At 40.3% G+C, this 21,574-nt stretch overlaps 1 protein-coding gene across 1 annotated transcript; it reads right to left on the bottom strand.

Moving 5' to 3' along the window:
* Positions 1–3,219: 3,219 nt before the first annotated feature.
* Positions 3,220–20,512, bottom strand: ZNF106 (zinc finger protein 106). Its single transcript, XM_010020175.1, has 19 exons — positions 19,681–20,512; positions 18,232–18,856; positions 17,268–17,337; positions 15,474–15,628; positions 15,319–15,379; positions 14,713–15,020; positions 12,612–13,423; positions 12,127–12,182; positions 10,589–10,734; positions 10,287–10,421; positions 9,317–9,433; positions 8,290–8,481; positions 7,187–7,249; positions 6,244–6,363; positions 5,709–5,780; positions 4,892–4,963; positions 4,086–4,232; positions 3,373–3,704; positions 3,220–3,322 (listed from the first exon to the last, which is right to left on the bottom strand). The coding sequence occupies exons 1-18, from the start codon at positions 20,148–20,150 to the stop codon at positions 3,648–3,650; spliced, it is 3,678 nt and encodes a 1,225-aa protein (XP_010018477.1). The 5' UTR covers positions 20,151–20,512; the 3' UTR covers positions 3,220–3,322; positions 3,373–3,647.
* Between the last annotated feature and the right edge of the window lie 1,062 nt (positions 20,513–21,574).

Here is a 21,574-nt window from a genome sequence, read left to right as displayed (position 1 = left end):
GAGTGTTTTGCATTGCCAATCAGCTATTATTTTTCCCTATCATTTGAAGAAGAAAGGAGAAACAAATATTGACCAATCCCACCATTGTCTTATTCAATACGTGCGAGTCTGTTGGGCTGGGGAAGGTTAAGCTTTGCAGAACATGTGAACTTCCAGTGATCATTTTATGCTACTCACACCCTCCTTTTGGAGCTCAGGCAGGGCTTGGTATGCTGTGGCACAAGTTCCCAGGCTTTTGAAGAGAATGATGTCACTGGTTTCAGTAGGGCCTGGCCCATTCTTTGCATCATAAAATCATGCAATGCCTCAGAGCACTTTCTGTCCACCAGGGATACTCATAGCTTAATAGACAAATGTCAATCCTGCTAAGAGGAATATGGTGCCTTGCCCCCCCAAAAGGGCCTGCCATACAGTGAGTCCAGAGCTCCTTATTTAATATTTGGCTAATAAGATAAACACAGCTAACCACAAAACAAACCCTCACTCTACTCACTCTTCCACCCACAACTTTTTACTTGCATAAAAAACAAACTGAAAACAAACTGAAAACAAAAGTAGTCCTGAAACAGGCTTCAGAGGTGCAGTACTGCTTTTCATGCAGAACTCTTCAACCAGAGGTTATCAGCAGTCAAAACCCTAAGTTCCAAGAGGGGAGAGGATGCCACTAATGGCTACCAAGCCAATACATTAGTTTGGCATCTCTCTTCTACAACTTCCTCCAGAAGCAGCAAATAGCCAATAGCAAAAGCTGCACCAAATTCCAGCTGAACAAATAGGAAACCTCCCCACAGAACTCCAGAGAAGCCTGGGGATTTCCACAGCTGTCCAACAACTTCATAGCAAATGGTATTCCCAGAAGAAAGCAGCACAGCAGTTTCCTCTAACCCCCTGAGCCATTTTGAAAATTGTTCTTAACTCATAAAGCAAAATTCTACAAACACTCATGCAGCTCTGCTGGTTTCCTGCCTCTCATCCACTTGAAGATTCTTACAATATATCTGAAATGACCTACAAAGGAGAAAAAGGTGTCATTGCTAAAGCTGGATTTCGTAAGCCCAGACGTTTCAGAAGGACTGTTTTCAAGGCCAGATAAAGAAGTATTGTAGACTACAAGAACAGGAAATCTGCTTCCACCAACTAGAAAAGATAAACCCAACAAGCAATCAGGAATGCAAATACAGTGTAATAACTGTTCACTGCAACACCTACTGAGAAAGATCTTCACACGTTCCCGAAAACAGCTGAAAGAACGTGAAGAATCACAGGGAAGAAGTAACAAAATCGACTGTCACACACTACTTTTCAGAATGCTTGTCCTCAGGACACACACCTCCACACCTTCACTTCAAGCACAGTCCATGAAGGACAGCTTCAGACGTTCACATTGTTTATGTCACGCTTTTACATGCTCCCTTATTGAGGTTCAAAAAAACCCCCCAGAACTACTCTTGAATATCAATAATTTTGGAAATGGTTTAAGTATTCTGCAGTCTTCTGCTCTTAGGTCATGAAAAGAAACCCCAAATACTCTCAAGGCTTTAGAGCAATACAGCCTGCATCAGAAAACATTGACACTGCTCAGATTTCCCTGAATCTGATTCTCTCTTGAACTGCTTCATCCACAGACCACAGAAAGAAAAAAAAAAATTAAAAATAAACCAAAAGCACAAAAACACCCCCCAAAACTCAAAACAAACCCACCCTCAAAACAGCCTGGGGGCTGAGCCACATATCAGGCATTTTGCCTGTCCACAAACAGCTTAATAAAAATCCCAAACAAATCACCACAAAAGCATTGGAACCTCAGAGACTCCTATGTCTTTGAAGTAGGATGCTACTGCACCTCATTCCTATTTCATTCTTGTCTCTCACAAAAAAAATCAATGTCAAGCAACTAAAGAGAAATGATACTGGTCCACTGCAACAACAAAAAATAGTGTGCTTCAGAGAAGGCCCTGAAGTTCCTTGATTTGATGGCAGTGGAGCATGCATGGGCTTTCCTCCATCAGTTTCTTGGCCTAAAAAGGTTTCTTTACAGGCAAAGAATGAGGCTATAAAACTTACGTGGCCTGTTTTGGCATACCAAGTGTCGAAGTAGTGGTCAAAGAGTTGCCTAGTAAAAACAGTAGGCTCAATTTGTTTGAAAAGCATCATTTGTGAGCAGCTCAGTTGTGACTCTGGGCTGGCTTTACCTTCTGCTACAGTTTAAGGCAACCTTGCTTTTTCCTTTTTTATTCTGAGCAGCAAGTTAGGCAAAAGTGAACACGAAGCTCCTTGCTAGATTAGCCTCATTGTTTAAAAGAGCTCTTTGCTAAATTAGTGTTATCATAGGAGAGAGGGTCACAAATGCAAGAAGTACATTTCACTGAACTAACTGGGTAAAGTTTTCCATCCCAAGGAATGCCTGCAGAGGAATCCTAACAAGTAGAAAGTCTTCACCTCTGCACTGGCTTCTCTGCAATAGCAGAAACAAGACTTTACCATGTGGTATGCATTTTTTATCCTCAGCTTCTGCTTGAGAACTGTAGACTTTTAAATCCTTTAAAATCCTGCTCCATTCTTTCCAGTTGAGTTTTTGTGAACTTCGTATAGCCCAAGCCAATTAAGCCAGTTCACAACAGAAACAAAACACAACCTAAGTGGATGCAGTTAGACAGGCAGTGCCTTTGCATTTCTCTGAAGTTTGCTACACCATGAAGAAACGGGACTGCAGAGCTCAGTCACCAAGATTCCAAATAACATCAGGCATCCAGTTATGGTGTTGTATCAAGATAGCAGTGGTTATGCTGGTATTTAACTAAAACAAAAGCTGACACCACTTACTTTTCCTGTACATAAGGACCTATATTTAAAAAGACTAAGACTGCAAACCACATGAGCAGAGCCACTGTTCTGGCTGTTTTGCTGCTACTGGCATACCTGTCAAGAAATAAGTGTTTTCCTCCAAATAAACAAAAGGAGGTACAGTATTTAGGGCAGTTTGTCACTGTATATATGTGCCAGTTATAGCAATTTTTACACAATAAAAAATAAGTTACAATTAACATTATAAAAATTTACTTATTCCAGTTGTCCATAAAATACCTTTTCTTTTTATGAAGTAAAAATGTACACTGGGTATTCAGTTTACACTGTTACAATCTCTGATACTCTGGTTTGCAGAATTTTGTTAAAATCAGCTAAAAAAATTGGATACAACATAAAACCAGACATGTCTGAGACATATAACAGGCTTCAAGCTGATTTTGCAAACATCAGAACCTATTATAATCTAAGTTCTCAACACCCCTCTGGACTTCCCAAGGACACGCAGACTATGCTGCTTAAAAAAAACCAAAACAAACACAAAAACAAAAAGGGAAAACAAATAACAAAAACCCAAAGCAGACAAGAGGAGGGAATATTCTTATCTGTCAGTGAATTAAAAACTTGCAAGAATCTTCCATTTGGGCTAAGTCTTAATTGACCAGCCTTATTTCTACAGAGTGCAACACGACCTGCAGCCTCTGTAACAAGGCATTTCAGCCCCACTCCGTTTTTGCATTCCAAACGGGAAAAGAAAAAGGAAAGACTGGAGTAAGAAATTGATGTTACTTGGAATAATTCTGACATATAAAATTACTTCCCAATGTGGGAGGTGAAAAGCTTCATGAGTCAATCCTGCTGTCATCCTCAGCATGTCTTTCAATGTGTCCTACGGCATCCTAGAAAAGAACCAGAAGCTAGTTAAAAGATGTTTATTCAACTTAAAAATAAATTCTTCCTGCAAGAACTTAATTTTAACTTATATTTATCAGAATTTCTTTCAATATTCCAAGAATTTTACCGTTTCCATGTAATATTTTATGATCAAGCTGTTTTATATTGGCCATATCTCAAGTTACCATACTTCGTTGCACTCTTCATTTGCTACGGGTTGACTTGAACCCTATTAGCCTTGTATGACTGTAACTGTAATGCAGTCAAGCCTGTCAAGACTAGAAGAATTTAACCCTTTCTAAGAGAAATAGGATAAAGTCCCACAATTGCAGTGATGTAAAGTACTTTATACTGCCAAATACAACCACGTCAATTCAACCACGTACCTGCTTGGAACCTTTCCTGGAAGTAAAGAAAGCATCACAGTTCTTCCAGCGACATTTTAGGGTCTGAAAATTTGGGTTGGTGTGGTCAGTTAGCAAGTGTTGTTTCAGATGGTCCACAACTCCAAAGATCAGTGAACATCCATGCCACTGGTTGAAAAAACACACCAGAATAAGCCAGGAAAGCAGAATTTTAGCTAATGCTTCTCTTCTTGCAACCTCACAATATTCTACCAAGACTGTTTACACACAGGCCACCTCCTGTAATTTTTTAATCTTCTTATTCCGTTTCCATTCTCTACTTAAATGAATAGCCTCTATTCCTGTAACTACAGCTTTACAGAGATTCTTCCTGCCTCTAGCCAAGCCTAGACCATGAGCAAGAATGGCAGGAGGAAGACGGGAACTAAACCTTTACAAGATTTGAGCTTATCCAAGACAGAGGCATTGGGAATTTAATTAAACTTATTTAGCAGAGTAAATCAGATTTTCTATGTCACTCAGCTGAAGTTTTTGGTTTTAACCAGTTACAGGTCACTATCGTTATCATTATCTTTAAAAGTTGCCAGAAAGAAAAACAATTTAAGATGGTACTATCAATCTGCCCCAAAGCATACACCTATACTAAAGACCATAAAAAAGGGAACTAGAGATATATACTTACATTTTAAAAGTACATATACATTTAAAAATATTATTGAACTATAATAAATTAAAGGTCAAGCTATGCAAGACTGAGTAGTGACCCTCCCCAGAAAATTAGTCCAAAAACTATAACAAAGGAAGGCTAAAAATGTTTCACTTATTACCCAGCAACGATAATTCTGCATCAGATTAAGCCTCACAGCTCTGACACTGCCATCATAGCATCCAGTGTAGATCTGTGAAAGAAACATTTATGGATAAGCAAGCTGGGAATAATAGGAAAAAATAGTCCTATTTTGAAGGAGGCTTCAGTGTCAAGTACATTAGGTGAAAACCAATAAAATCTCAACATGCAAGGCTTCCAAATTTAAAAAAATGGGTCTAATCTAATGGAGATTTGCATTCATTGTTTACAAAAACCTACTAAAGAAATGTTTCCATAACTTCTACTGCTTATAGTGTCATAGTGTTCAGAAAAACTTCAAAATACAACCTTACTTACAAATGTATTTAATAACTATTTCAAGCTAGTTATTTACCTAGAAGTGCTTCTGAAACCTATCTTGCAGGGCAGTTGCATGAAGAAATCTGCACACCTAAACCAGTTGCATACCTTTGTTTAGTTTCTATCACAGGTTACTAGTCATTTGTCTGTGGGTGAAGTTTTTCTCTAGCACCTGTGTGACTCTAGGGCAGAAGTCAAACAGGATTGATGCTTGAGAAGAGGGAATATTTTACTTTTTCTAAACTCTTCACTGCAATCATCACTATAAACAGAATTATTGTTTTAATACTACAGTAAGACAATAATGTTACATAAATACAGAGCTCTAACAGCAAATTGATTTTTGGCAGACATTTCTAAGCTCTTCTTAGTCAGACAGTATGTTGACTTCATTATCTGAAAAAATTATACTGTCTTGTATATGCATGTGGAAATTACAACCTCCTCTTTGAGACCAGTGAAAAGAAGGAAGTTACCATGCTCTTATGGATGGTCATACACATAATCATATCTGTGTGGCCTCCATAGACTTGCAAGCGGTCGTGCGACTTGAAAGAAACAGAAAGAGACATTAATCACATGACAGCTAAAAGCCATTTTCACAGACATGCAAATGACAATGCTTCTACAAGCAGTTTCTCAGTAGCAACTAAACTCCTCTGGTGGATTCCAAAGTTTCCAGCCACCGTGAAGGCTCGCTTTTGCTTACATTACTTCTCTAAGTCTTTTTGTCCAACTAAGCACTTGGTCTTTCAGCAGACAAAACGAACGTTTCCCCACTTTTCTGATCTGTCATTGTCTTAGGATAACCCAGGTTCTAAAAAAAAAGAATGGTTTAGGTTATAATCTTTAAAATCTATTTATTTTGGCTGGTGACACAACTATATATTCTGACTAACAGGAAAGAGAGAGATGGGCCAGAGACTAGTGAGCATAAACATTTCTTCTATTTGACTTCAAAATAATTAATGAGTATTAGGTAAGTGGCATAGTAAGCATCTATTTTCTTACCTGTAGTTCATAAACACGAACAAATTTATCCAGACATGCTGTCACCATCACTTTCCCAAGAATGTTTACAACCGTTACCGCATGGTTATGGCCTTTATAGATCCGTACCAGCTCCCCAGTCTGCATCAAGGAAAAGCAAAAGGTAGCTAGGTGTTTGCTGTTTTGAGGAGTTCTTTTCTGCTTGGATTTGCTTGTGGTTTGTTGTTGGGCCTTTTTAACAACAAAGCAAACCATTTTAATCTAACCTACATCCGGTAGCTAGCTTCCATGTTCACTGCTCACTATTAGACTTCCACTTCCTGTGGAAGGCGATTTTAGATCATGATCAAATATGACTTATCTTTTTCTTTGCCCATGTTAACTCAAAGCCATTCCAGTACAATAGAAATGCATGCCACTATGAAAAGTATCTACTTTTCTTAAAAAGGATAAAAAATTACATCTGATAAGTTTCTTAATCTAACTTACTGCACAGCTACATGAATGCTTCTGCTAGTACAGCAGATAGTGCAAAAGAGGAAGAGAGTGGCATGCTAGCAACGAAGCATTCTGGACAGTATAACAGCTTTTGAACCAACTAGCTTGGAACACTGTGTTCCTCAAGTTTTTCCTGTAATAACAAAACTGTTCCCCCACCAGAATAGCTCACATGGCTTTGCTCTGGACACTTTCCACATTATCAGCATGTCTGTAGTAATATTTGCAAAGGAAAGATCCCCAGATAAAAAAGCACTATATAACTGATTGCAAGACTCAGCACGTTTTTGCATCCTCTGCATGCCTCTTTAGTTAGCTATAGTGCAGTCACATTAACAAAATCTTATGTCTTCCTTCTCTGGAAGCTCCAGAAGTCAGTCAAAAATTCTGAAAACACTGATTTTCTAGCAGAGGAATTCACTGCCTTAACAGAAAGGGTCATTTCAGCTTTATATATGATACTCACATGAATATTGTGGGCATGTACAGACTGATCACTGGAGCCACTGAATACCAGATCATTCACAACCTTACAAAAAGAGAAAAAAAAAAAAAAAAAAAAAAGAAAAAGAAGACACTGTTCAGTTTAAAGTTGTACTGTAGTATTTCCTAAATTTGACAATCTTAAAATCAATGGAGAATATGGAAAGAGAAAAAAGCATCCACTGAGTTCTTTATATAAGACCTAGAAAATGTACTGTGGTATCCTAATGATGACCTCTGACATTTCACAACTGACATCAGAAGTTGTTAAACTTGCAGCCCACCAGGCTAAGTCATCCTACCTACAGACTATTCTCAGTGTCAGCACAGCAGCAGATCAAGGACCACGCAAACTGAATGCAGAATGCTGCTTTGCACATGCACACTAAAGCCCATTCTTTCCTAGTAATTTTGGATGTGCTGTGTGCTTATACACTCGTCACATAAGACAGACATTGCTCCTGACAAGTACTAATCTAGAAAAGAAGCTTAATAAACCCATCGTGGATCAAAAAGGGACCACAGTGCTGCCATGTGAGCAGGACTAGGATAATTCACATGGCAAAAAGACTGTGCCACTGCACTGTAATATCTATACAGTTTATGGAAGTCATCCCCTATCTGTTACATAATAGAAGTCACAGCAAAGCAACCAGACAAGTGTATCTGTTCCAGCTTGTAAACTCAGGAGCCAGAAACCTGTATGTGTTAGTGCTTCTTCCATAAAAACACAATACTTCTCTAGAGTTACATTTTTCCCAGCTTCCTCTGATGCTTGTATCAGGGTACGTGAAAACTAGCTTCACCTTTTCCACAACCTTCCTTCTGTTGGCAAATTCACATTTCAAGATTCCCTGAATCTTCTAACAACATGAAATAAACATGCTTCCTACAGACACAGTTTTGCAGGGAATGTGAAATATGGCAGCCAACCAGAGACAATTTCCCTTCCAATTTACTTAGCTTTTATCATTAAAATCCTGTATTTCCTAACACAACCTGCTCACTATTAAACGAGGAAGAAAAAGAAAAAAACATAACATTTTAAGCATTCTTTGTCAAAAATGTATGTTCAGAGACACTTACCTTCATACAGAGGATAGTCTTGCTGTGACCTTCCAGGGTTCTGAGAAGCAGCCCATTCCGTGCATCTCGCACGCTGATGGTGCAGTCATAGGAGCCCACCACCAACAACTTGCGCGCTCCTTCCTGAGCTGTGGCTAGACAGCTCACTGCCCTCGGGCCGTGGCATTCAAAGGTATCAACCTGCTTGTTGTTCTGTTGGAAGAGGGAAAAAAATGGTATTTGAGAATTAAAACTTTGCTATGGCACCGACTAGACCACTAAGTTCTTTCTGTGTTGTACTTGTTACAGCATCTGATTTCAGTTTAGTAACACACCATTTCAGCAGTGGTAAAAGTTTCATCTAAACAACTCAGCTTCCAAATCAAGGAAATAACTCCTCCTGCTAGGCTTTTATTCTGTCTTTTAAAAAAAATATTATTTAGCAAAGCTCCAGTAAATCCTCCTTCCAAGATAGAATAATGAGAGTTTTATGAGAAAAATGCAACCCAGGATAAATTTGTAAGCATAAATCTGAGAAATTAGTCTAGGATCCATGAGAAGAATAATCAGAAAAATAATTTAAATGATGATTTTTATTCACTTTTAAACATCCTGGGGACTGCTGAGCAAGCCTCTTTGCCAGAAAACCATGTGAATGAGTCTCTTCAGTAACTGCAAATGGAGTAAGCAAAACGAGCAACACTTTATAAAGTTTTTTGACCATCTCTTTTGATGGTTGAGAAAGGAGGATTCACAAATAATCATCTGTGTCAGAAAACTCTCACAACACATGACTGGTAGGCCAGGTGGAACCTTAAGGGATAACATGACAACAATACAGCAGTTGAGAGAAAGGTAACTGAAGGGAAGGGGAGATGGCACAGCTTCGTGCACTGACAAAATAAAGGACCAAAAGGGGCCAACAGTGACCAAAGTACTTGAAGCACGAATACACTTATTACTCAAGAAAAAGAACAGAAACAAACACAGAATGGAGAGAAACAGCACTGCAACAGGCTTTTAGGTGCCAATATTTAAAGATACTAACCTTTATGCTGAAAGTAACCACATTGCCATTTGCAAGGCCTGCAAAAAGGATCCGCCATCTACTGTGTAAACAGAGCACTCGATCTTCCAATTTAAACTGTTCCATGCACTCTTTGGTCTGGCAATAGAAAGAAGTATTTAAAGCTTTCCATTAAGTGAAAACAATTCAGGGAAAAAAGCTTGAAGTAAATGATAATTTTCACATACAAGCTGCATTTTTTTAACCAACAAAGCTGGAGAAAAACATCTGAATGTCTTGTGTGACACAGCAGTTTGACCCTGGTTTTCATTAGCTCACTCCCATCTCCAAGACTTGACTGTACTTCAGCAACTAGTTATAACTCTAAAAGCTTTATTTTAACCACACCTCTAATGCATATAGAAATTTAGACTGCAGACTATATATAAATTAAAAACACCTTGTTACATGCTTGAGTTTGAGGAATCCCCATGAAGTCGCCAACAGGGAAATGCCACAAATCATCAGCTTAAAACAAACCTGTCAGTTTGCCCCCTTCAAGCAGACATTTGCTTTCTAGCCCTTCAAGCCCCAGGTTAGACAAGCCCTCCTATCATTTATCTTTAAATGTCCAGCTTCAGGAAGTCTCAATCTCAGCTGTTCTACAAAGAGAGCCATGCCTCCCATAAGCAATGAAGTTTGAAATAGCAAGACAAATATGAAATTCATGGCCAGACAACCATCCTGCACATGGGTGTTACCAACATTCAGGATCCCAACATGCTGTTCTAGCTCTACTGACAAGCTAACCAGAAGATTAGTGTAGTAAATCACTTCACGATTTGCTGTTTGGATTTTTTTTTCCCCTGCTCTACTCTAATGTGGTATGAAATGGGGCTCATGTCCAGCTCATATGGGTTAAAAGGCTTTTTTCATTTATATTTGCAGAGAAATCCTTAAATAAAAATGCACCACATTACACTGCGTGTTAACCAACACAAAGTTTGACTACCTTGATATTGTAACAGTTGATAGTGTGGTCACTTGAGCCAGTGTAGAGTGCAGCATTCTTCCCATTTGTCTGAGTGACCAGGAGGCAGTTCACTTTCGAAGTATGTCCTTCAAAGATGGCCACACACTTCCTGCTCTGAAAAGGAAAGCATAGGGTCTGTCAACATAAAAGCCCATTATACCTCTCAGGATCTGTGCCTGACTGAGCAGGGTAGGACAGCTCACACAGTAAGGCTTTACAAAAACAGAATCACAACCTTATGACTGGAATTAACGTAACACCATTCCCACAGCCTTACTTACAACCAGATTGTAGGCACAAACAGTTTTGTCTGCTGAGCAGGTATACAACAAATTCCCAAAAATCTGAATAGCATTCACTGCAGCTAGGTGTCCCTCAAAGCTTCCCTCTGTGGGTTCTTCATCTTCACCTGGCTCCGAAGACACTTCTGTAGGACAGACACACATGTACTTTGATTATGGGAACTGGATTATGGGAACACTCAAGTAAATATGCTGCTGCTGTTTGTATTAACAAACAGCATCATGAGCTTAGCAACTGTGGTCTCAGGTGGAGCCTGTAAGTGGCAAAAGCCAATGGAAAATGCCAGAAAGACCTTTTCTATAATGTTAAATCCAGAAAGCTCTTTAAAATAGCAAAAGGATTATATTATTGTATTATTGACAGTGGGATTGATGGGCCCTCAGCAAGTTTGCCGACGACACCAAGCTGTGTGGCTCGGTTTATACGCTGGAGGGAAGGGATGCCATCCAGAGGGACCTGGACACACTTGTGAGGTGGGCCAATGCCAACCTTATGAAGTTTAACCAAGCCAAGTGCAAGGTCCTACCCCGGGGCTGGCACAACCCCAGGCACAGCTACAGGCTGGGGGGAGAAAAGATTCAGAGCAGCCCTGCAAAGAAGGACTTGGGGGTGGTGGTTGATGAGAAGCTTGACATGAGCCAGCTCCAGCATGTGCTTGCAGCCCAGAAACCAACTGTATCCTGGGCTGCACCAAAAGAAGCGTGACCAGCAGGTCAAAAGAGGTGATCCTGCCCCTCTACTCTGCTCTTGTGAGACCTCACTTGCAGTATTGTGTCCAGTTCTGGTGTCCTCAACATAAAAAGGACATGGAGCTGCTGGAGCAAGTCCAGAGGAGGCTACGAGGATGATAAGAGGACTGAAGCACCTCCCGTATGAAGACAGGCTGAGAAAGTTGGGGCTGGTCAGCCTGGAAAAGAGAAGGCTGCATGGAGACCTCAGAGCAGGTTTCCAGTATCTGAGGGGGCCTACAAGGATGCTGGGGAGGGATTCCTCATTAGGGACTCTAGTGGTAGGACAAGGGGTAATGGGTTTAAACTTCAACAGGGGAAGTTTAGATTAGATATAAGGAAGAAGTTCTTTCCAGTGAGGGTGGTGAGGCACTGGAATGGGTTGCCCAAGGAAGCTGTGAATGCTTCAACCCTGGAGGAGTTCAAGGCCAGGTTGGACAGAGCCTTGGGCGACATAGTTTAGCATGTGGTGTCCCTGCTCATGGGAGGGGTGTTGGAACTAGATGACCCTGAGGTCCTTTCCAACCCAAACCATCCTATGATTCTATTGTTTGTCCTACAGCTCTACAGAGATTGTGGAATAGAAGTGTTCATGTGGGAGAACACAGGGGGATACAGAGAGGTCAAGGCACAAAGATCCAGTAAGACCTAAGTGAGTATGCACGACTTCCCACTTCAGTTTTAGCACAGGTTTTTATCTTCAGGGCAGAACTCCCCACTGGAAGCAGTTTGCTCAAGACTTAAAGTCCTGCAAGACACAAATTATCACAAGAAAGTTTAAAAGATACCTGATGAGTTCTTTGATCCTCTTAGTGATGCTATGGAAGTCTGCATCTCAGACATACTGCAACACAGAAATAAAAAGCAGTGAGATTGGACTTGGCACGTTCATTTCCAGACAAAATTTTGGTGTAAATAACATCTCAGAATACAAGAGTCTGTACTTAGTAGAAATCAGGCTGTAACAGGTCAGCTCAAAACCAAACTTTTCATGGAGGGCAGCCTTGTTCTTACAAGGCTTAATTAGTACGTAACAAGACCTTAATTAGTAGGTAACAAGGCATATTTATTTGTTGGACCAAAAAAGCAAATTCATTTCTCATTTTCCCTCTTATTTCACAACCAAATTGGGTTACTGATGTTGTCAGACTTTCTGAATAAAGAAAACAACCTAAAAAAAAAGAAAAAAAAAAAAAAAAAAAAAAAGAAAAAAGAGGCCTCTTGTGACTATTGTGTAATGCTTTTAATTTTGAGAGATCAGCAGTAATCTCACCTTCGTTTCCCATCATCCCTATAATTTGTGCCAATCTCACTGGTAGAGCTCACTTCATCATAACCCGAGCAAGACACCTGTAGAGCTGCTTGATCCATAGAGCCACGTGACTTCATCTTTGAGGGACTGTCTGGTTTCTCATCTCCAGACTCTGATGAACCAACATCAACCACCTCACACTGGGGTGCTGGAAATTCCACTAGTTCCAGAGAAGCATCACTGTCGTTCTCATCTTTGTTTCTTGCTGTGTGAGCAGTAACTCCATCCTCCTGTTTTGGAGGAGTAGATGTAGTAACTTTTTCTCCTTTAGGAACCTTTCCACCCTTGACTTTCCGGACAGGCTTAGAGTCAATTATATCCTGCTCTGTATCACTGTTCTCTGGCACATGGGCTGCCCTCAGAGTTTTCTTCTTCCTCAACTTTCTCCTCCTCCTGTTCCCTTTTTCCATTGAGACTACAGCAGTTGACACGTGTTGTTCGGATGGTTCTGCTGATAATTTGGGGGGTTTATCCACTGGCATTTCAAGAAGGGCTGAATGCTTTGGAAGAGAAGTGTTACACTGATCCAGTAAAAACCTTTCAGTCACTGTGTCATTTGCTTCTCTCTTGCTGAAATCAGACAGGGAATGAGAAGAAGGGTTCTCAGGAAGTCCAGCTTCTCTGCTGTTCACAGTAGGCTTGTGAACATCTTCATTAGGCTGTCGGAAGCAAGCTGCCAGCTCTGACAGGGATATGGTTGCAGAGATAACTGGATACACTGAAGTTTTCTGGTTGGTCTCTTCTGAAGAAAACAGAAGCGTGTTATATTCAATCTGTACAGCAATAAGTATTTATGCAAAACTATTTTCCCTGCATTTTTCTGGTTATAGTTAATTGTGCATGTTAAGTACATATTCCTAGATGCTGAAATCTATGTGCACTACTCACAGAGTTGCTATTTCAGTCAGCTATCCAGCCTTTCAAAAACACATGTGGGGAATAAATTTTTTATCTCTGCATCCAGAAGCAAAGGAATGGGGTATATCACTCAAGTTGCTGGCTGACTATAGGAGTTCTGGCAAACCACTTTTAGTGAATCCTACATTGTCAGCTTAAGATGCTACCACCCTTCACTGCATGCTCCCTTACCAACTATTACCACTGCTGTAGGACCAGTGTTAACCAATGCATGCCTAATACGCCTCAGCTGCTCCACAACAGTTTGAAGACCTTCTGCTTAACCCATTGCATTAGTTATTTCTTCCAAGTTACTTGAACCTAACTCAAGGTAGACAAGCCACGTACAACCCACTCTGCGGTATCATACTTTCTATCCTGGGAATGGCAGCACTGTAGGACATCAGAGTAAGCTTTGTTAGTTTATCTATGGTGGACTGACAGGGTGAACATGCTTTCTCTGTCAGTTTCATGTGAAGCCAGTATGAACAAATGAATCCAGCCTCTCAACTGAGACAGGCTAAGAGCACAGGCAGCATCTTACAGCTGTGTTTCCCACCCTAAACTTTCCCACTTGCAATAACTACAGTCCAGGACAGGATGTTTCAAGTTCATTGCAATTATTGGGTGGGATCCCTCAATGTAAATTGGAAGCTGTCAGCTTTTGAAACGTTTCCCTGCTTCTATCTCCTAGAAACCAGCAAATCAAACCTACAGCAATGCTTAGGCAAAGCTCTTGGACTGTTTAACACATCACACACAGTACAGATTGGATGCTTTGGAATTACGCATCCAACTAGAGACAGCTTAAATGTGAACATCTCACCCCACACCTTGCTCAGATGGGAAGTTCCAAGATAAAACTAGAACTTGCTGAGGGCATAAGGTATATCATATTTAAAATACATCAGTGGAAAGCTGTCTCTCTCCCAACCCATAACTGTCACACACAGCTGCAACCTGTTAGAAAATCCTCTATATAGAAGACAAAGTCCTACACAAGTTAATGGGATTCACCCCTGCACAACAGGCTGCAGGTCTGAGAAACAGCTTAGATTCTTCTTGGGAACTAATGTTTTTTTTAATTTCCTTAAAACTAGTTCTCCTAAAACAAAGAGAAGCCAAACATACCATCCTTCTGCTCCCCCTCTTCTGCTCGTGAAGCACATGGAGAGCTCTGGAGTACAGAATTCACATTTTCTTCTGAGCCTTTTGGAGACACAGGTTCTCGTTTAACTTGTACTGAGGAGTCAGGAGGAGTGGCGGGTGCGATGCCAGAAGACTGGAATGGTGACGGCACGTGAACATGAACAGAAGCTCCCAATGGAGCTACAGAAGACGACAGAGTGTCCAACAGGGGCAGGAAGGTGCCTGCAGGAATTAAGTCAGCTGCCACGTGAGATTTGCTATTTCTTCTTTCACTTAAGACACTGCAGGGAAGTTGCTCTGACAGCTCAGAAGGTTCATACGTTTCTAATGGCAAAAGAAGACAGGGAAAAAAAATACAAAACAAAAACGTTCATATGAACAAAAAAATTTAGTGGTGCCAGAAGCTCATTTCTTGTGGACACACCAAGAGAAAAATTTGTAGAAAAGCCACGAGGTGGCACTACCAAAGATGACAGATCACACAGATTGCCATTTGAAAGCCTACAATTTTATTGCACACTTTAAAGGAGTGCATTCAATTAAAAACAATTTTTGCAAGACAGTGAGTTCAAAGAATATACAAGTCAGAATTCCACTGATGTAGTTTTGTGGTATTTCATACCTTGTAGCCCCTGCAAGACCTGGATTCTCTGGCTTCTCAGTGAACTCATTTCCATGGTTATCTGCAAAACAGTTGTGGTTTAAATCAGTCCTACCTAAGGCAGTTTTTCAGGCTGCTAACTTCAAGTTCAGACAGTCTCAAAAGCCCACTGTTACCTGCTGCTTTAATACAAGGAACCGTTGAACCTCAACATATGCAGCCTGCAGGGCAGCCCTGGCCTGCAAGAGACTGCTGTCCACGCTATGCAAGGACTTGCTTAACTCTTCTTCCCTCAGTGAAATTGCCAACAACTGGTCTACCTGAGAACGTTCTGAAAAAGAAACAAAATGTAGAGTATAACTGTGCCTGACAATACATTAAAATACATTACCTATGGTTTCTCCACAAATACTATCACCTCAGAATGTAAAAATCACATAAATTAGGTAAAGTATCAATAGTCATACAGGAGGCTGGAAAGGAATAACTGTGCACAGGAATAGCCACATCTACATGAAAGAAGAACAAAGTCCAGTATTCCTCTTACACATTCTCAACCTTGACTAATAACTATTTCCACAGTAGTTTTGCCAGCACTGATTAAGTTTAGTTGAACAAAGTCATTTTCCTCCACAAAGATCTTTTCTTGAGGTACACATGCACAGGAAGTACAAATACATGCTTTCCACTAATGTAATCAGTAAGACAGAGGCAAACTTAAGCTAAACAAGATTTAAATTATTCAGTTAATTCTGAAGCCGAGGAAGGGCAGCTTAAGAGAAGAAGAACCCAGTGATGAAAAATCACGTACTATCCCAGATGATTTTGAGCCACAAGACTCACTTCAGCAGTCTCTTGAGCACAGTACTCTGTAAAAGATGCTACTATATTACTTTGTAAAGTCCACCGGCATTACAGAGATTCTCCGAACAAATTAAGTTTCACTTTAAATACTGCTTAGTTTCATTCAGGTTATAGTTTCCCTTAATAAATTTACTACAGTAAAGATGATGCTGAAGTAAAGTAATGGGAAATAAATTTTTACCAAGTTAAATGTGCTATTAGTCTCCGTAATAGACAGTTATCATTGAAGACAGAGGCTGATAAAAAATTCCACCTTTTTGAGTAGTGAAATATTAGTTCCTGCAAAAAGATCCATATTAATTGCCCTGCATTCCAAATAACTCTTAATAGAAGTAATTAAAAAAAGAGAAATGCAACATTCAAAAGCTACCTTCTGCACCATAAAGCTCTCAGATGGCGATTCAATGATTTAGTTCCCAGAGAAAACATTCTGCCTAAACCACGGATGGTTCATTTGGACACACAGCAATGTGGACATGTTAGGTGTGTTTGAGAAAGGCCTGTCTAATGCCAGAATGAGTTTTCTTTGGTCACAAGCACTAAAGGGTGAAGTACTGCACATTCATTTCCATTAAGGAAAGAGAAGGAGGAGTCAAAACCTAACAAGTATTGCCAGAGTTGTCAAAACCAGAACACAGCCCAGACTGTTCGGCAGAGTACAAGTTTTCTGGTGAGACCACTCCAAGTAGAAAGGGAAAACTGCACAGCTGAATTAAAAAGGAGTGATGGGGGCTTCACCCTTCAGAACTTTCATCTGAAGAGGCAACAATTCTCTTTCTTTCCCCTGAGCAGGGGAAAGCAAAGGTCCCATCTGTGCAAACGAGAACATGAACTGCAGGCAGAAAGGAGGCACAAAGTTTTCTGTTGGAAAGAACTTCTGACAAATTAAGATGGGACACTTCAAAGAATGTGTTGCAGAATTGACAGCAGTCCACTCCATGATCTTCAGGAAGAGCCCAAGAAGCACCAAAGTAACATTAAGGAACTACCATTTTAGCCAAGTCAAAATACTACCAGTATTTAGTCAGTAGTATTAATAGTATTTTATAACTACTAGTTACAACCTCTATACCTACCAGATGCACATATGTATGACAGTCACTCACCTTTTTTACCTTTGATTTTTCTTCTCTTATTCTTTCTTTCTAGACTAGGGATTTCAGGAGAAGATCCCTCCTGCAAGTAAAATAATTCATTAACGAGAGTTACAAGAGCAATTTTGCTTAACTTGGAAAGTCAAACACCCATTTCAACCATTACTTGTACTCACAGAGCAGAATATACAATTAATTTTGCACATTCTTGTATAACTCATCTTTCCCTCTGTGCTTAAAAGAGGGAGTGCAACAAAGTGAGTGCCATGTTTTCATCTCTATGAGGAAAAGATATTAAATAAGCCAGCAGACTTCTACTTGCTCAGATGTTTAACATCACACTTGGGTCAGATTTTCTGCTCTACGTTTTTAGTTGAAGGTCTAGAGGATTAAATCAGTGAGGAATCAAAATTATCCCTTTCTGCAGACAGCAAAACCATTTTGAGGATTTTGATCAGGAACATTTTTTTCCCTTTTGGTAAGTCCAAGACAGGACAGTGAAACAAATTAAGGCTATAATTTCAAGTATATAATTTGTAAAAATACTTGTCTTTCCTTGCTTGACCATAAAACCAGGAACATTTAAGGAAAAAAAAACTTCTTCTACAGCCTAGCTTCCATTTAAGTTTTGAAACACCAAAATCCTTGTTACAACAGCAACTGCTTCCACAGAACTACTTTAATAGCTCTCGTTTAACAGCATAGCATGCCAGTTACAAATCAAAATTAAAGAGCATTTGCCATTCCTACTAATTAGAAAAAAGAATAAGCAAAAGTCCTGCACTAGGAAGGCAGAAATGAAAAATATTCTTAAAGAAAATTAAGTCAAAAGAGCAAATTAGTTTGAGGCTTTCAGTGTACAAGACAATCAAATGGAGAAAGTCCTCCCTGCAGAGACCATTCCAAGGTTGAATGACCACTGACTGGGAAAAAACATTTTTTAGTGCACCAAAGCTGGACAAAGTTGCACACTTACTCCAGTTGCTCTTCTTTTCTTTCCAACTCCTTGGCTGTCATTCTGCTCAGTACCAGATGTGCAGCTGCTGTCTGTAGCTGCATCTATGTTATTAGACACTGTAAGAAGTGAAGCATTATTTGAAGCTGGACGGTTTTCTTCTGAGATTTCTAGCATATTTTGTTTTTCAAGAAGAGGCGTTCTCTTCTCTGGGCTCTCCTGGTCTTGTTTTGTGAGGCCTACAACCTCCCAGCTGGCTTGTGGGCTGTGACTCCTTCCACTAGTCTCAGTTTTTTCAGACGTAAGTGGTGATGAAGGAAGAGATGATGTCTCCTGTTTCAAGTCAGCCTCACTGTCAGCGCTTGCCTCATACCCAGATGGCGTATGATGTGAGTGGCTGTCTGCAGTTATTTGCCTTTGCCCACTTTCTTTTATTTTGGCTTGCTCACTGAAGAAGCTATAAGCAGAAGGATTTCTGTCTGCAACAACACTGCTTTCAGAAAAACTACGTTTTCTGGCCGAGCCAGGCATTGCTAAGGAAATCCCTTCCCACTGGAATCCTTCTAGAGTAGACAGATGAGATTCTTCACCGAGTTCTAGACCCTCTTGCTCATTTTGAACAAGAGGCACCATTTCTATGCCAAACCTTCAACAAGACAAAAAGAAAAATAAATATACATGTAAAAAGCCAGCTAAATCTAGAAAAAAGCCTCCCCCTTTCCCAAAAGCACATTACAGCGTTAGGAGATCTAGCAACTCAATTACACTGGTATTCTGTGCTTTCTGTCTCACCTGGCAATGGAATATGTTTTGTGTATCACAAAATAAGACTTAGCAGCTAAGAACTGACAGTATGATTTTCACATCTGAAATCATGTTGTTATAATTATACCAAACCAAGTTTGGAATAAGCAAATATGACATCTTCTCAAGACACTTCAAGAACTTCAGGTTTAAAGAAAGTTTCAAAAGTGAATTATTATAAAATTGCTTTCTCAAAGCACAAAACCAAACTGTGAATCAGATTAAAAGACAAACAAATGAAGACAAAGCGTTTATTCTGCCTGCAGCAATGCAAACATTTTTGTAGTCTGGAATAAATGAAGAAATAAGCAACTGTCACAGGAATGTTCACATACCGATTGCACTTTTACATTCTTCCACTTACTAGAACTTGAAAAGCAAATATACTGCTAGTGTCCATATTCAGATATTAAGCAATGATCATGAACGGGATCAGAATCTTTTCTGAGCAGCAGACTACTATTACTTATCTACAGACAGACATCCACAGCAGAAAGTACTGCCAAAAACTCTACTATATGTATATGCAAAAGATGGTGGTACAGCAAGCTTCATTCTCAAATCTTAAGTTTTAGGATTCTGGAACTCATTTCGGATTTGGAAAGAAACAACCCTCCCCCTCAATGTGCACACAGAGAGGCACGGTTAGTTCCGAAAGCTACCAACCTTGGTAAGCCTTTGCCAAGTTCCTGTTTCTTCTTGGTTACCTGCTGGATGACCTGATCCCAGTTAACATTTCGCCGGGAAGCACTAAGAATCTGCCTGAGGGTGGGTTTAAGCCCCGACTCCTTCTCAGCCTCGCTTCTCCGATGGCCGCTCACATTCCGAATGCGCCGTGCGTTATTGAGATTGGGCTCTGGAAGATGTGTTCCGACTTTGCTCTTCAAACTAATATGTCGTGTCAGGTCTCTTTGCAGAGACGCAGGGAGGCCAAGTTTGCTTAAATCAGGAAGGAGGCCCAGTGAGTGGCCTCCTCCTTTTTGCAGCTCATGATCAGAAGGATTTTCAAAACCTTCCATTTCAAAGTGATCGTGTGACTTGACCTGCTTTTCATCCCCTTCTTGATCCTGTGAGGAGGTTTTCAAATCTACATGCACATGGTTCTGACCGCTTGATGGAGAAACTGTGGAGTCCATCTGAAACACAGAATCTTTTAGATCAGCAGAAGCAATACTTGAAGCAGCCGGCTTTTCATCATCATCCTTTTCAGAGGTAGCAGGTTTACCTTCTGGAGTGTCACAGCGTAAACGAGAACTAACAGAAGAACCCAACTTTTCAGCTCTTGCTTCCAACTTCTCACCTCCTGTTAAATCATCATCGCTCACATCTTCTAACGAATCTAGTCTGAACTCCTTCTTTGGCGATGTTTTCCCAGTTTCTTCCCTATTCTGGTCACTTATATCCTTGCAAGAGCTTATGGGAACATTTTGCAAGGAATGGGCGGACTGAACATCTTTGGGGTTTTGTTCTGCTTCACACAACTTATTAACAGTCTCTCCAAGATGGCTACCAAGCACATCTTTGTTGTTTTGTAAGTTATCAGCACATGCACCATGCAGCTTCGATGAATAAGAGGAGGAACTGTTTGTTTCCAAGTTCAATGCATTTAAACGACTCTGCTCTTCACCACTAGCTGAGGATAACAAAAGCTTGACATTTTTTAAGAGACTGTTTCTGTCTTGCTTTGGGGAAGCTAACCTAATACCTGTGATACTCAGAAGAGGGGACTTCAGTGATGGCATCTTATTACTTGTGCCATCAGTTTTGTCAGGCTTTTCACCACTGGAACAGTCTTTCGTTACCTTGCAAGAATCAAGGTGATCCGAGGTCACATCAGAAGGGGAAGATGCTTCCCCATTTTTAAGTTTTGAAAGGCTACCATTGGCTTCACAACTTTTTCCTTTCATTGATGAAGCAGTAAGAGGCGTACATACAGACTCCATTGTATCTGGAGTTTTAGATATGTTATCTTCAGACCATGGTTGCTGCTCAGCAGCTTTTTGGGATGGGTAGGGAGTCCAGCGATACATTTTATCTCTGGAAGGACTGCCACTTTTCCCACTGGCTCTTGAAGTTTTGCTTTCTGGTTGCTTTAATGTACCAAAATCCAAAGCCCCCTCAAAAGGAAGTTTATCACTAGTAAAATCAAGCAACTCTTTCCTATTTTTTCGATCTCTGTATGGCAGAACATCAATGTCTTTCTCCTGCAGCTGCCATGCATATCTTTCCTTATTATATTTAATAGATTCTACCACCGAATATGTATCTCCTGAGCTTCCACAATTCCAGCCATTTGTACCATGAGGACTAGATTTCCAGTTTCCTCCATAACACTTAGAATTCCAACTAGAAAAATTACCTGCTCCTTCTGAATGCCAAGTAGAATTTCTCTCCCTAGCACTGTGATGCCAATTTGATGCTCCTCCTCCCCGCCTATTTGGATGCCAAGCACTTCCAGAATTCCCATAGTTATGCCAATTTGAAGAGCTTCCCGAAACATTTTGATGCCATCCAGAGCGTCCCTTTGAGCCACCTGAATGTCTGTAAAGGTTCCTCTGAG

The sequence above is a fragment of the Nestor notabilis genome, unplaced genomic scaffold, assembly GCF_000696875.1.
Source record: "Nestor notabilis isolate BGI_N333 unplaced genomic scaffold, ASM69687v1 scaffold26068, whole genome shotgun sequence".
Lineage (NCBI taxonomy): Eukaryota > Metazoa > Chordata > Aves > Psittaciformes > Psittacidae > Nestor > Nestor notabilis.
The sequence above is the reverse complement of the archived record's forward strand: the minus strand, read 5'-3'. Positions and strand labels throughout refer to the sequence as shown.